General features: G+C 53.8%; 5 protein-coding genes across 5 annotated transcripts; 1 reads left to right on the top strand and 4 right to left on the bottom strand.

The window, feature by feature from the left end:
* Nucleotides 1–942: 942 nt before the first annotated feature.
* On the top strand, nucleotides 943–2985 carry J4E88_004374 (uncharacterized protein; the record flags this gene model as incomplete). The annotated part of the gene is made up of 2 exons (XM_049398020.1): nucleotides 943–1745; nucleotides 1845–2985. 2 exons carry the CDS (start codon nucleotides 943–945, stop codon nucleotides 2983–2985), a joined length of 1944 nt encoding a protein of 647 aa, XP_049256465.1.
* A 2650-nt stretch (nucleotides 2986–5635) lies between these two features.
* Nucleotides 5636–8160, bottom strand: J4E88_004373 (uncharacterized protein; the record flags this gene model as incomplete). The annotated part of the gene is made up of 6 exons (XM_049398019.1): nucleotides 5636–5666; nucleotides 6642–6706; nucleotides 6972–7278; nucleotides 7374–7467; nucleotides 7520–7559; nucleotides 7609–8160. 6 exons carry the CDS (start codon nucleotides 8158–8160, stop codon nucleotides 5636–5638), a joined length of 1089 nt encoding a protein of 362 aa, XP_049256464.1.
* Nucleotides 8161–9192: 1032 nt separating this feature from the next.
* J4E88_004372 (uncharacterized protein) lies at nucleotides 9193–10493 on the bottom strand (the record flags this gene model as incomplete). Its single annotated transcript, XM_049398018.1, has 4 exons — nucleotides 9193–9381; nucleotides 9456–9630; nucleotides 9917–10346; nucleotides 10400–10493. 4 exons carry the CDS (start codon nucleotides 10491–10493, stop codon nucleotides 9193–9195), a joined length of 888 nt encoding a protein of 295 aa, XP_049256463.1.
* A 573-nt stretch (nucleotides 10494–11066) lies between these two features.
* Nucleotides 11067–11746, bottom strand: J4E88_004371 (uncharacterized protein; the record flags this gene model as incomplete). Its single annotated transcript, XM_049398017.1, has 2 exons — nucleotides 11067–11607; nucleotides 11658–11746. The coding sequence occupies 2 exons, from the start codon at nucleotides 11744–11746 to the stop codon at nucleotides 11067–11069; spliced, it is 630 nt and encodes a 209-aa protein (XP_049256462.1).
* Nucleotides 11747–13952: 2206 nt separating this feature from the next.
* Nucleotides 13953–15253, bottom strand: J4E88_004370 (uncharacterized protein; the record flags this gene model as incomplete). The annotated part of the gene is made up of 6 exons (XM_049398016.1): nucleotides 13953–14009; nucleotides 14067–14282; nucleotides 14334–14506; nucleotides 14557–14761; nucleotides 14902–15111; nucleotides 15218–15253. 6 exons carry the CDS (start codon nucleotides 15251–15253, stop codon nucleotides 13953–13955), a joined length of 897 nt encoding a protein of 298 aa, XP_049256461.1.
* Between the last annotated feature and the right edge of the window lie 164 nt (nucleotides 15254–15417).

Below are 15417 nucleotides of genomic sequence, written 5' to 3'. Positions count from 1 at the left end.
GTAAGCCCGCGATGCGCCGCTACCAGGACGAAACAGCAATTCCCACAGTTGCGGGAGGGTATTTTTTCGACAAGCGCGCATCGCATCTTGACTCTTTCGAGCAGAGTTTTCACGGCGGGCGGCCGAGGAGGGTATAGGCGAATCGCGATGGGGTTGTCCGGTGGAATATGGCAGTACATGGGCCGGCCCGCGCAGGCTAGCCAGTCATGCTGCGTATCGATAGAGGCAGAGCAGCGGTGCAGCAGCGCAGAGCACAGGCAGGGCGGCACGGGAGCTGAGCCGAAGCTGTGGCAGCTGTCGTACCAAGCGCCATGTCTGGTAGACGGCGGCAGTGACAGAAGGCCCTGTCCCCGTGAAGCCAAAGCCAGAGGCAGATGCGTGACAGCGGGCGCGCGACAAACGGCAAAGCATCACTTACGCAGACGGCTCGTCCAGCGACGTGCAGCGCCGGCCCCAGGGCAAACACTGGGTAATCGGTGCGGAGGGTGAATGGGCCCATGGCGGGCGTGACAGGACAACCCCAGCCAGTCGCTGCTGGGAAGAGTGCTGGAATGATGCATCAATACCCGACGCTATTGGGGCGTCCTATCGCAGGGCCTTGCTCGGTTTCGTGCCCAGATGCATCCCACGGAAGCGTGACCCCGGTCGTCGCGCTCAAGCAGGCTTGCGCTTCCTGCACACCCCGCCCGAAGCCTACCACCATGCTTTAAGCCCCCTCTCCCACCTTCACCTGCCACCACCCAGACCCTCACTGAGCCGCTACCTGCCCATCGCTCGCTATCAGACGCGCATCGCCTCTGCTGCCCGTCTTCCTGCCCCAATACCCGCAACCGTTGAAGTTGAGTACAATCGCTGGGGACATCCTGCGATCACCTTTACCGAAAAGAGCAATCCACACCGCCAGTCCTAGCCCACACCGGTACTTTGATACATAGGCCCGCCATGGACCATCAATACTCCAACAACGCACATCACATGGATTTTCACAGGCCGAATTCCACACTGAACAACCTCGACAGGAAACCTTCCGCCTTTTCCTTTGACGACAACGCCACCCTCGACTCTACCATCCTGGACACGCCCGTGCTCATGTCGCCCACCACCAGCACCCAGGGCATCTTCTCGCCCGACACCTCCATCTGGGAGGACTTCTCCGCCGGCCAGTTTGTCGACCGCACCGCCACCAGCTCCGTCGTCAACACCAACGGCAACAACCCCTTCTTCACCGAGCAAAGTAACAACCCCTTCGCCCGGTTACCACCCAACCAAGCTGCTACCTACGGCCAGCAGTCATGGCCCGTGACCGACAACTCTGGTTCCAGGACGCCCACAGCCCCCAAGCCGCTGAACCCCTTCGGCCCCGGTGACTTTGGAGCGGCACCCTTCGTCGAGCAGCAGCAGATGCCCTTCCACGGACTCCCCGTGCACCAAAATGTCCGACCCAGTGCCGTCTTCCCCTCAGCCCCAGAGCAGCCCATGTCGCCCCACACCCACTCCGACTGGATGGCCTTCAACCAGCAGGAGATGGACGCACGGCCCGGACCCAAGCGCATGAGGCCCAACACCCCTCCCCGCTCCTTCTCCCCTCGTCGTGACGGCGGCATCCGCAAGAAGAACGCCCGCTTCGACATCCCGGCCGAGCGCACCCTCGTCAACATCGACAACCTCATCCAGAGCTGCACCAACGAAGAGGACCTCAAGGAGCTGAAGCAGCAAAAACGACTCCTCCGCAACCGCCAGGCCGCGTACGTACTCCCATTTGGTTCTTGGTTCCACGCTCCACGTTTGGTCCAATCTACCTCTTGGTCTATCCTCTCCCTATTCATCAGCTAACATCATCATAGACTTGACTCCCGGCAACGAAAGAAGAAGCACACCGAGGAGCTCGAAGAGGAGAAGAAGCAGTGGATGGAGAAGATCTGCCAAATGCAGGATGACTTCGCCTCCATGCGCATCGAGTACGACTCCCTTGTTGCTGAGAAGGAGAAGTGGCACCATGAGTCCATGGAGATGCACCACATGATCAACCAGCTGCAGTTCGACAAGGAGGAGCTTGTGCGCAACCACACTCTCGAGACCGGCGAGCTTCGCAAGAAGGTCTCGGTCCTCACCGAGCGCCTTGAGGCTGCCAGCAGCACCGGCATGGCTGCCGCACCCAGCAGCACCTTCACTGACTTCGCTTCTGAGATGGACAACCTCAACATGGGCAACAGTGACTGGGACAACTACATCTTCGTCAACGACTTCGCTTCGGAAGACCAGCCCACTCCCCAGCAGAACCAAGAGCTCTCCCTTGTGTCCCGCAAGGACGAGGACAAGCCCGTCGCTTCTGGCCTTCTGCTCATGCTCCTGCTCTGCGGTGCATTTGTCGCAAGCAAGTCCGGTGGTGCCGCTCCTCCCATTCCTCGCATGCCCGACGAGGTCCGTGCCGCTTCCGCTACCGTTCTCGACAGCATCTTCAAGGATGCTGGTGTGTCGAGCGCTATGGGCGAGCAAGGTCTCATTGCCAGCCACGTCACCGGTCTCGAGCCTACGCCTTCCGGCATGGCCTGGCCCAAGACTACCATGTCTGGCTCTGAGCTTGCTGGTATCTCTGGCTCGCACCTCGACCAACTGCACTCTCACCTCACTGGACCTACCAAGGAGCAAGAGCACGAGCAGCTGTTCTCCATCACTCCCGACCAGTACAACAGCATGACGTCTCTCGACTTCACTCGCTCGCGTTACAGCATGACCAGCGACGACCTCAGCGACCCGCTCTCGCCTGGCTCTCAGCCATCGCACCGTCGCAACCTTGCCGAGACCCTCGCCGCTATGCGTGAGCAAAGTAAGGGCGACTCTGCTGCTGAGATCTACACTCGCAGTCTGCTCTGGGACAAGATCGCCCCCGAGGTTGTCCACGAGTTCAAGCGCATCGTTGAGGAGTCTGCTGCCATGTCCCGACCCAGCACATCCGACGGCACCAAAGTCGAGACCATGGGCTAAATAGCCCCACCACGATCACTACCAACAAACTACCTCTCCTTTGTACTCCCCTAAGTTGCATTTGTCATTTATCAGCATAGCGCTTCACTTCTTAGCACCCCTTCTGTAGGGGTGCCTATAGGGTCACAAGTTGCATCATGGTCCGGCTGGAACCTCGTTCTTCTGCGCGTTTCTCCTTTGAGCGCCTACGATGGGCATCGCCATTTTCCTTTCTACCACAGCTCTGGCGCTTGCCAGTCTTCTACAATATGGGACGGCAACGTCGAATTTTGGGTCCACCTCATCAGGTACCCTTCTTCGCTTGAGCATAACATGGCGGTTGTTCTCCTTCCACGTCGAGACCTGGTTCACGACTTCACCTATTTAGTTTTCTGTTTATTGTTTCCTTTGTACTTTGGTTTTCCCTTTGGCATCAGACTGGTTCAGCGAGCAGAGCGAGCACACATTCGCGGTTGGCTTCATCTTTTGTATTTACTGCAAAGCGTAGCGAGCGTTGGATATTTTCCCTTAACGTTACCACGAGATATGGAGAGAGATTGAAACGAAGGACATGGGACATGTATCCGACGACAAACGACGAGAGTTGTATATGATGGCACGAGAGCGAGACAGATTGGCAGCATTCTTATTTCCTGGTACCTGAGCGAGGAGGATGATTACAAGTTTTGTTTTATTGCTTGAAAGAGACGATGCTTTCCCCTTCTCCTTCCACCTTCCTCCTCCTCTTACGACTAACATAAGTTTTATTACGACCTTTACGCTTCTCACGGCCACCTACTTACGCTACCACTTTTCGTAATACCCCCTTTCCGGACCTGTTGTCCGCGCATGTTTTGAGATACCAGCTTTTTCACGATTATTCCCTTGTCGCGTCACAGATGCGGCCGTTTCTGCGACCTTTGTCACAGGGCCTTGGTGGGCAGGGCTCGATTGGTTGGCATGGCACCACCGGGACAATGTCTTTGTACCTAAGTAGTCGCCCACTCTATTGGCGAGGAGAGAAGTGCGAACGAGTCAAGTAATGCTATCGGATGCCCTTCCATTCCAGCGCTTACATCGCTTCCTTGATTGTGCACCCGACTTCACCCACTGGTCTGTGAAACCCGTCGTCCTCGCCACTGACTGCCATGTTCGAGACTCTTGCATCTGACAACGCCAGCCCGCCCACTTGGTCGCAGTGAATCATTCATTCAACGCCAGTCCATGTCTCCATCGCTTCATGTGTGAATTACCCCTTCTCCACTTACGGCTTTTCCGTCGAGGACCCACGCGGTCGTCCGTCCGTCGCGTGCCTCGCATCGCGCGAAGCGTCCATGAAAGGATCTCCCTTCCATAGCAACCGGGAAAACGCGCCATCCGCGGGTTTTCTGACATGCTTCACAAGTCTACGCGCGGTGCATAATGCATGGCCCGAAGCACGTACCCTTTGACTGCACAGCCGTTCACCATGTCCAGTAATTCACTCTCTTTACTGTGGGTATGACGCTTCGCCAACGCAAGCCACCCAGCCGATTACCTTCCTTCACGCGGAACAATAGCCCCAAAAAAACTGCACATCCCCCACTCTGCTCGCAAGCTGAGACCTGGACAGTAACGTCTGCGGACTGCGGATTTACCACAGGGTCCAGCATATCATGCAATATGCAAGTTATCGGGCCCTCAGTGGGGCTGAGCCACCTTTTTTTCCCTCGTCCGATGGATGACGAATGTTGTCTTACGCCCCACCCTATGTTAAGTACCTTGATTGGTAACATGTCGAAAGGATCTGACTTGACTGTGCAGAAGCGTGCAGCTATGGTGAAACACGATGAATGGAGAGGCTAATGCAGCAGAGAATGGTATCATGGATGATGGATGATTCATATTCGGACCGCTTCTCTGTGAGGAGATCAGATGGGTCGCGGGAAGCCTGAGGTGCGTGGTGTGAGTGGCTGAGCAAAGAGGGTCAGTTTCCCTGCAGTAGTCAACACGATATACGATACATGGACACTTTTGGAGGACGATCTATCGAAAGAGAACATCAGAAGGGCAAGGCCAAAGACCGATGTCTTGACCGTCACACACGATCCGATACGGGTAAACACACCATCGCCTAAAACGCAACATCCAGCAAGCTTCATCTGACAAACTAACAAGAAACGGGCTGCTGTACTACGACATACGCCGTTGCTGTGCCACACCACATGCTCCCCACGTTCTGAAAGCGGAAACATAGCCTATCGCGTACCAGAGACATTGTCCGTGTACAGCCCTCCGGACCTTCGCTTCCCAGATCCAGATGACGGCCTTTCAGCAAGCCACTTACTCTACGTGCATCCTCAGCAAACGATAGCGTGTGAACTAAGCAACAGTCATGGGGGGTAAAGGAAAAATTCAAGATAGTACAGCGACGATGATAGGCCAACAACAGTGTGAATTATTGGAAATAACGTTATGCAAGACATACGGTGTGAGTTTCCGAGCAAAGGAAAAACAAAAACAATAGCTTGTTTTTCCCTTTCCCCGCGCGGGAAAGGGACCAGGCTTCCGTCACTGTCCTCACACGACCACTTCCGGGTGTGTGCCCTCATGACTTCCAGGATAAGGCTTGTTGAAGTAGAGTCGGACCGGGACGGAAGGACCTGTCCGTAAGCGGGTTGCGGATCGCGCCTTATTTGGGGTTGTATTTGTCCTTCCAGATCCTGTAGAGAGAGATAAGTCAGCACGTTGTTCATCCCACCAATCAGTGAAAACATCCTCGGTATCCAATCGGTGCAGACCAAGAAGGCAACGGGATGCCGAGACTACTGCGGGCTAAAGACCCAGATCCAGATCGTGATGAAGTTGTTGATGGGTCGTTGGTCGTCGTCCCGAGGCTGCCGTCATTGTCGCGATAGCCGTCATACAATATTCCGCTTCTCTTTCAGCACCACCATTGTCGCGCCATCAATGCAACTCAATCTCCAGCTTTGCTCAGACCATCCGTACATGCACCATCTGACTGTGCTCCACACACACCACAACGTTCGTGGTTCCGTCATAATTGGCTAAACCTCCCCATCGTTCCGCTTACTCTTCCGCTTCGGAACCGAGGCCACCAGCGACGCGCCACGTGTATCCCCGTAGACAAGCTTGTGTGTACTATGCACCCAGCGCAACGGGTCTGGAGGCATGCCACTATCCATTATTGGAACGGGAGAGCGAGGCTTGTGCCAAACGGGACATGTGCTACTGGTCAAGTTTTTCTTTGCGAATGCCATCATGTGTGCGTAGCGGGGAACTGGCAGTAAGTGTGACAGGTCGTGCTGCGGGTGAGGGCGAGGGCCGTCCAGCGTCCGCATCGACTAAGCGAGCAGGACTGTTCAAAACGGTGCATCGAGGGCCAATCGATTATGCTTGGCAGATGCGCGTTGAAACCGGTCGGCCGATGCGGACAGTAGCGCTGTGCGTTGGATTGTTGGATCCTGTCTGGTTGCTATGGTGGCTTGGTGTTGAGGATTGATTGAGGATGCAACACCGGCTGGAACGGGATCGCGCGGATGAAGGTCGTGATGGCTGCTCGTGGTGACCACCATGTGCTCCATCCACACGGCGTCAAGGTGGTCCTCGGTCCGGCATATTCTCGCTCTTCGTCCTCGATACAGAAGGGGATGAAGGAAAGAATCTATGGGGCTTACCATGTGTTGCCTAACGTCTTGTTCCCTTTGGATTCCGCGAGGCGCAGAAACTGAGCCGCTTTGAACTGGCGAGGCGCAGTTAGCATACCTGCCGCTTAATCCGAATACAATCAATGCTGCCCAAACAATGAGGCGGAATAACGAGGGGAAGTCGTGTCTCAGTGCATATTGCGCGTGATGGCTGAGGTCGAGGCTGTACAAGACCTCCGGGCTGACCGTTCGCGTCGCTATCGCATGAACCTCTAAACGAGTCGACATTGACCGGTGACGCAGGCGTGCACTGCAGGACGGCCACAGTTGGGCTGAGGAGAGACGACACGGCTTGCTTACCTTATCCTTCTTCGTTCCAAACCCCTCGGTATAGCACCAGGCTACCTCGTTCATCGCATCTGTGTCACCTAGATTCGCGGCGGTCTCATAGTATTGCTTTGCGGCTGCGGGATCTTTCTTGATACCCCAGCCATTGCGGAAGCAGTTGGCGAGTTCGTACATGGCCAGCACGAGCTCCCCTTTGGCTGCACCGCCTTTCTTCATGCCGGCTCCGAGGGCGAGTTTCTCGACCTCAGCGCTGTTCGCCGCTGCCATGGACAGGTATTGGACAGCTTGTTCCTGGTCAGGCTCACATCCCCAGCCATGGCTATGTTCTAGTCAGTACTGCCTTGGGCAACATCCAGGGCAACATTCGGGTATGCTCTGGTGATATCAGGCTGCGATCAGTGAGGCTGAACCTACCGTAATGCGAGACCGTAGAGAACCTGCGCTAGAGCATTGTTCGCACCCGTTGGTTCTGCAAGTCTACCAAAGAGCGCTGTTGAGGCCTCAAGATCTGATCATCCTGTCAGCTTCATCATGAGAACCCACCTCGTGTGACTACTCACTACTACTCTCATGCAGACGGATGGCCTCTTGGATCGTCTCCTATGCAAAGCTTAGACCAATTCTTGCCCTTTCCCAGAGTTATGCATACCTCGTCCGCAGGCGCACCGACGGTTCCACTACGGCTCCTTGCGCTCGTCGGTCGTCCATGTGACATTGGATTCACAGACTCGTGGCTTGGTGTATTGGGCTGACTAGATCCGTATGTGACCAGCACCGTAGCCCTCGTCTCCCACCTGGCCTCTTCCTCCTCTGTTCGTGCGACGCCGTCTCCTCCGACTTCTGGCAGATTGTCCGGCACGTTTATTGAGCTGCTCGACCTGCTCCGTCCAAAGTGCAACCGCTCCGCCAGTTTGTCATGCTTCTGCTCCCCACCAGCTGCTTGCGATCCCTGAGAGGAAGCGCTACTGCGACTTCTGAATCGGCCAAACTTGCCGCGCGACGTCGGCGACAGTAGAGGAGACTCGCGCGTGGGATCGCCGGGGAAGCTGGGCGGCTCGATGGTCTCTTGCGTCGAGGTCGTGGTGCGGAAGAACTGGAACTCTGGGACGTCGGGAGACAGCGTAGGGCCCGTGGGTGACGTGGGAGTCGCGCCCTCATCCCTAATCTTGTCCTTCTTCTTCAGCAAGTCTTTGAGCGCCATGGTGGTGCGCAAAGGAGCTGTCGCGTCGAGTTTCGCGTTGCCAGCGTAGGCAAGGGGTACGCGGCTCGAGACCTAACAATATCCAAGGGTAACTTCACGCAACGGAAAGCGAGCGTCGTGCGGCGGGTATTATTCAATTCTGAGGGTGGTCCTATATCTCCGTAGATTCATCGCAAAGGTGAAAGCGCTCATGGTCCTGCCGGCGCGGGCTGTCGAATTGTAAGGCACGATTGACTGTAGGACGAGGGCCAAGCAGTAGCCGCAGCCCGTCTCAGCCTCCACTGCGCGCCTCATATGTCAGACGCAGCGCCACGAACCGCAGCAATCACAATTTTGTAGCTATACTGCGGTACGAGACATACGTATGTGGCGAGACCATTATCACGAACACATACAAGATATTCCAATGAAGAGGGAATATTTTCTATGAGGGTGTCAAGCCTAATAGCCCGTCTCACACTAGGAATCATGGTACCTGACGCTACTGATGCCCGCGTCGAAGCATTAATTAGTGCCTGTTGAAGATGGCGACTGACTACGTGTAGCAGTCTATGGCATCACATAGCAGACGGAAGAGATTTATCTTAAGTTCTTGATTTTTTTTTTACATGTTTTTTTTTCTTCTGTGATCTTTCACGTACATGTCCTTCATGGGACGACTGTATCCATCAGCAAGCCAGCAGCGACTTCATGAGCCTCTGTGCAAAATCCGCCAAGCGTACAACGTCGCATCGGGTCATATGATACGCTTGCAGCAGGAGCGAGAGATTTCGCTCGATTAGAAACAAGGAAAAGACAAGAGAGGTAGGAAATCGTAAGAGGGGGTATCATCGAAAGAACCCTGGACGCCATGAATAGCTCTGGACCTTCAAAAGTCAAGACAAGCTGAATGCGTTCCAGAGATTACCTACCAGGTCGGAAAACCACAGGTTGGAAACTTTGGAAACCTCAAATTAGGAAGGACTGTAATGGAAGCTGAGCAGAGGGGCACATACTATGTCCGGATATCACGGATCCAGTGAGTGGGCAAGGCTACTCGTCGTCGTTCTCAAAGGCAACGAAGTCCGCCTGCTGTGTGAACTGCTGTGGCTTCGGAGAAGTTCCAGTCTTCGGCATCATCCACTCATGAGCATCCTCGGCAGTATCCATATCATCCTCTGGGGCGTCCGAAGTAGCAGGGGTGTGTGATGAACGAGAACGGACGGGGGAATTAGGCGGGGACTGGACTGGAGAAGACAGACGGGTGGTCTTCCTCATGCGAGAGGCAAGACGAACGTGTGGATAGTGAAATTTACCAGTGTAGGAACACTCTCCCGTGTTGGCGAAGGTGGGACACTCATATGCATGCAACTCGGCACAGGTGTCTCCTTTCTGGCAGTAGCCCAAGCGGCCAAAAGCTTCGCAGTTCGGTGCAGATGGATTGACACGAACATGAGCAAAGCGGCAATCTTCTTTGGTGCATCGGCCTGCCTGGAAATGCTGGCACGTAGGCGTGTTGTGCGGCGATGCAGTATGGGACAGTTGACAGTTGCTGTCGGAGCAAACACCTTTGAAGAGAAACGACTTGCATACGGTTTGTGTGTCCGGATCATGACCAAAAGGACAACCCGGGATGGAACACCGACCTAGACAAAAGTTAGAGGCGAACAATGGGTGAGGAAAGGTTCCGAAATGTCGTTTCGTCGAAATACCTGTATGTGTGAAGTTGGCACAAAGTCTTGATGGTTCGGTCGGCTGGTAATCTCTGGATGAGGACCTGGTGCTGGCCGCCGGTGCCTGCGCTGGATCCTCGTTCTCTTTGGCCTCGCGTGGTTGGGTGACAATACTTGTGCCATTGGAATCAGTAGCGAATCCAGTGTACATAGGTGCATTGGGAGGACGCGCGTAGGGGTGGTAGGGTGTGTAGCCTCTGCCTCTGCCCAGGGCGCCACGGCCTCTGCCTCTACCATAGCCACCGCGCTGGTTGAACTTGTTGTACGGAGGGTTGTAGGAAGTATTAGAGACGGGGGTGTAGACAGGATTGAAGACGGGGTTATGGACGGGGGCGTAGGAAGGAATGGAGGGAGGAGTGTAATGGTTGAAGCTGCCGGAGGTGGTGCGGTAACCAGAGCCAGAATAAGCGTTCGACTGAAGCCTCTCGCGCTCTTCCCTCTCTTGCTTCTCTCTCCTGGCGCGCGTAATGTAGCCTAGAATTAGATCGTAAGTATCTTTCTGACCTTGCGACTCGGCTTTCACATACTGGTGAGCTCTGCCTGGGCGCGAATACGTTCCTCCTGTGAGGTTATCGCTTGGAGCTGTTCGGCCGTGTACGGAGGCGGACCGAGCGGCGCCATGTTAGCACTGGCGGGTCAGGAAATCTGTCACTTTCACTTGTTAGTAATGCGCACCCCTTCCACTGCAGCGAGATTTGAGGTTCGGCGTTCGGCGGGCGGTTGTTGGTGAGGTTTTGCCAAAGCAGAGCGTGGGGCAACAAAGAATAATACAAGCGGTTAGGCTGCAGCAGCTCTTGGCAGGGTCCACGTCACGTGCTGGCTGTTTGCGCCCGCACCCTGGAGGGAACTGACGCCACAGTCTTTCGGTGTTCGTACGCCTAGTTTTAGTTGAACATCTTCTCCTTACGTCCCAAGGAAAAGTTCTTTGAAGTAATGCAGTCACAGCGGCATGTTCAACGATCATGTTCTTCACCGTCCAGCTAGACCACACCAGAACCTTGGAAGGCATACGACCCAATTGCTCTACGATAGTGTCAAGCATTGCGCACACCTTCAAAGTGCGATCTCGCTGGTACAGTTTGGGGCAATGTACCTCCTTTGTGAGGCCTTAACATTAATAGACGACAAGAGTTTCATTTCCGACAAGTAATACAGTGGAAGCTAAATATGACAAGCACTCAGACACGCCACACCTCAATCGAAGTACCGGACCGCGACCTTGATATCTCCTCGACCCGCCTCCTTGAAGACGTCCAGCACTGTCGCATTCAAGTGCTCCTTGACAACCTCAATGTCACTACCAAACCAAATCAGTGTTACGTCTTTCAGACTGACAAGATGACACAGGTCACCCAGTTCCTCAATGAACCATGCCTTGAGTCCGGCCTCTGGAATCTTGCCGTCCCTGTACACCCCGAAGGCGTCGACATACAGCCGTACATCGGATATGATGTCGGTTTGGGAAGGAGTGAAAGTCGTCAACAACAGCTCGATGACATGCTCTGCGTAGCCGACGAAAACGTTGAGGGCGAACGGGAAGAGGTTGGCTTCGAAGTAGATCTGGCGGCAGGTCTCCAGTAGATTCAATTGTGATCTTGGATATGCCCAGTGTGGCCACTCTCTGTGCTCACGGGTTGGGCGGACTGGATGGGAGAGGAAAGCGTATTTGTAGATTTTGTTGCGGAGTTCTGCTGGTAGACGAAGGAGGGGTGACTTTCGGTGATTGCGCTGTGAGCTGTGTCTTCGTTAGTTAGCAGTACAACGAATGCGATATCCAGTACTCACATTGCTGCGAGACGCTCCATGAGCAGAACACTGCGATCGTAGTAGAGTACACGTTCGGGAACAGGCATAGCCTCGGTGAGCGAGTACATGGCGAATACAAAGCCCTGAGAGCTATGAGTGCCGATGATAAGATCAAGAAGGCTGCGTAATCACTTTTGAGCATGTGCTAGTAAAGTGGGGCGGTAAACAAGAAGGACGGTGTGTAGGGAAGGCGCGAGCCATTGCGAGAAAGTGAGGGCCAGATGACGTGCTTGCGTAATGAGCATTCTCGAACAAACGTTTCGCTGAGTATACGTAGAGTGTTTAGATGTGTCGATGTGCTAGGACATACTCCATCGTCGCCAAAAGATATATCTTTGACTGCTGCCACGCTCACAATCTGAAAGGTGCAACTCACTCCCAAAAGCGTCATGACAGGATAATACAACCCAGAAACTTTTTCCCGTGTTCCACAAGAGCTCGTATTGCAGTTGAGTACATTTACTCTACGTACTCGGAGCAAGACGCCGAAAGCGACTACTCGCTGGCCACGATACAGTCCTCCAGAGGCCTCGGATATGCACGGCTTCACGGGTAGCACCTGATTTGGTACATATTAGGTGCGACCCCCCGATATCATTGGCATTAATATATGCGACAACTGGGTTGCTTCATTATTCATTGTCCTCACGTAATGGACGCTCAGCAAAGATTGAATTTAGAATTAAACAAGTTTTCACCAGATCATGGATTCTAGATGTAACCAAAACGCGAAGCCGGACTGCCGCTAGGGTCGGTGAGGTGACATGAAATCACAGTACAAACGGCCCATCACCTTACTCTGGCCTATCAGCTGTCTCGATGCCACAATATAGATACCCAAATCCAATACTGTTACTGTTCAACCAGCGAACGAGTTTTTATCTCTTTGCGGCGAGTTCTCTGCTGTCGCAATGCGTCTACTACCAACAGTCTGCAATCCTCCGCCCAACCGAATTTCCAGATCTGCTTCCAGGGGTTGTCCTCGTATTGCGAGGGAGAGAGAAGAATCTGTTTCAGCTCCGGTAGCCTTGCAAGCCTCTCTAACGTCGATAACAAAGTATTATGTAAAACCAAACGGACGGGCGCGTATAAATTCTCGAATGAGTGTCCCGGTTCCGATACATCCGTGGTGTAACTGAAGTGATAGTCATCGACCACAATATCTATAGTTGATATGGCATCGGCTTGATCCCAACTGAGAAGCCTTGTAATGCTTCGCAGTGCCCAATGACCACCCTTGAATGTATTCGAGGCGAAAGGAAGTAGCCTGGCCTCGGTATAGATTTGACGGCAAGTCCCAAGTAGCTGTAGGTTCTGTCTAGGATAATGTGTGTGACCATCATTGCTGGTATTCTCGCCAATTGGGGCGCAAATCTCTATGTCGTCTTCTTGAAAGACGTACCGATAGACTGCGTTTCGAAGCTCTGGGGGAAGGCGGAGAAGGACGCATTGCTTTTGATTCTGAAGAGTGCTGTTAGAAGCTGTTGGCTGAAGTCCATACTAGAAGAGATATGACCTACAGGGCAGCGAGTACAGCGGTAACTTCTGGGCCATCGTTGTCCTGCTCCATTCGTTCGAGTGGTTGTTGTGTCGACTGGATTTGTAACATAGTATTACAATATTAAAGTTGAGTAGTCGAGACCGTCGAAGGGCTCTGGATTGAGCGAGATTGGAAACCTAAAAGCCAGAACCAGAGGGTACGGATCAGGCAGTCGTAGTATGAGGCGATAATGAAGAATGAATCAGAAGAAGTGCACAGACGTATAGGCCTCCGCAACCCGGAATGTATGAGTAAAACGTCACGACTTGGTGTAGTGCTTAAATCTTGTACAACCACTTTCCTGTCAGACGTTTGTTTCGCATGCTCGAGTTCTCTCGCTCATATTTCCTGTGTCTCTTTCTCCGTTACAGACCAGTTCTGTGTGCTCCACCACTTCGACCGGCTCACTCTATAGCAAGCTTGCTAAGTTCGCGCAGACTTTGTATTACTTGCAAAGTAGATCTGCAATGGCTGAATCATGATAAAGAAACCGAGAGGCCCCGGTCTCGATGAAACGTCTTTGCCAAAGATGATGACAATAGTTTATTACGTTAGTGTCAAGGAGGAGGGAGGGCCGGGGCGCACCAGTATCTCCAGGAATTGTAATGTACATCTATTGGACAACATGATAGTACATGTGTATACCTAGTTCCCGTAAGGGAATCTATGTTACACTGTCAAGCGATGTGGAGATATAACCTTTCCTGGACACTTAGTCGATACGGACGAATATCTTAATTTTTCTTCGAGATGGCCCTGAAGTCCCAGTTGTTCAGATAACCTGATCCAATCTGTTTGCAGCATCAGTCTTTGGCAATTCACGCACGTCGAATGGGGATGGTACTTACGCAGAGGTATGTTGCGAAGCTGACCCAACCTAGGTAGGGCGCGAGCAGCCATCCGCAAACTGGGTCCACTTGTCCCCAGATGTTGATGAGGTAGGCAAGAGTTCCACCAAGAGCAAGAATGTCAACTGAAGCGGGAATGGGACGACCGAGACCAAAGTAGAGAGGAGTCCATATCAGGTTCAGGGCCAGCTGGATAGTATAGAGAGTGGCTCCGTGCTGCACCGGGTTAGCTCGGATAATAGCAGATCGCGCACAGCATTCTCATACCTTCGCCAGAGCAACAGTATTGGGGTTAGCAGACGTCGCTCCAATGGTGTACGCGCGATAGGCTGTGTAGCCCATGGTGGCATAGAGTGCTGTCCAGACTGGTCCGAATACATAACCGGGAGGATGCAGTGGAGGTTGCTTTAGCGTTCGGTATGCTGTCTGAGATACACTTGCTGTTTTGGAATCAGAAAACCATTCCGGTACGAATCTACCACTGACTTACGGCTGATGGCAAATCCTGTGGCTGTTCCACACAGAACAGGTAGCAGGATAGCCACTGCAGGGTTCTCGAAAGCGAAGCTGGGAAGCGTGAGGGACGGGATGTAGCTCGTCATGATGGCGGTTGGTGTGATGAGGTTTGTGTGTAACCGTCGATCAATGTCACATACGCAACAGAAGACGTCGCCAGAAGAGGAAGCGTCCTGTACCTGCACTCCGCATCTCGTGATATTTTCGGAGCGCCAATCACAGCCTCGGCCAACGCGTGGAAGGCCGGGTCCACTTTCCGCGTGGAACGCTAGCCCCGTCTCAGCCGTCGTTCGGGTCTCTCCAGCCCTCCGCGACTTACCTCACCCTTCTCTCTGCCATCGCCCTCTCCACCGGCATCGTTCTGCCCGGGAGTCACTTTAGCACATCGTGAGTGCACCTTCTCGTCCTTCAGCTGTCCCATTGTTCGTACCCCTTCTTCCTCTTGTACAGCTGTCTCGATAGCTCGGATAGCTTTCTCCCCGTGGCCTGCGCCCAGCCTCCCTCCAGCTGCCTCTCTGACCTCATCTTCCTGCGGCGCCGCCCGTGTGTTCTCAATCGCACCAGGCGTGTCGGCTTCTTGTCACTTCTTACCTGCCTCTTCTTCCTCGTTACTAATCGCATTCCCTCTCCGTCACCTTGTCCCTGACTTGTTCCCTCTCTGACCGAGCCATCATGGCAAACAGCTACCCGCGTCGATTGCCTCTCGAGCATCCACTCCCACCCAGCGCATACTCCCGGCGAGATTGCGCGTCAAAGCAACCGAAGACTACGCGCGCTGCCCTCAGGCCCGCTGCACTACACTCACTCCGAGCCGCCTAAACACGACTGCCTGTCT

This window comes from Alternaria novae-zelandiae (assembly GCF_023758075.1).
Source record: "Alternaria novae-zelandiae strain BMP 2774 chromosome Unknown scaffold_7, whole genome shotgun sequence".
Lineage (NCBI taxonomy): Eukaryota > Fungi > Ascomycota > Dothideomycetes > Pleosporales > Pleosporaceae > Alternaria > Alternaria novae-zelandiae.
Note: the sequence above shows the minus strand (reverse complement) of the source record. Positions and strands in the feature narration are given on the sequence as shown.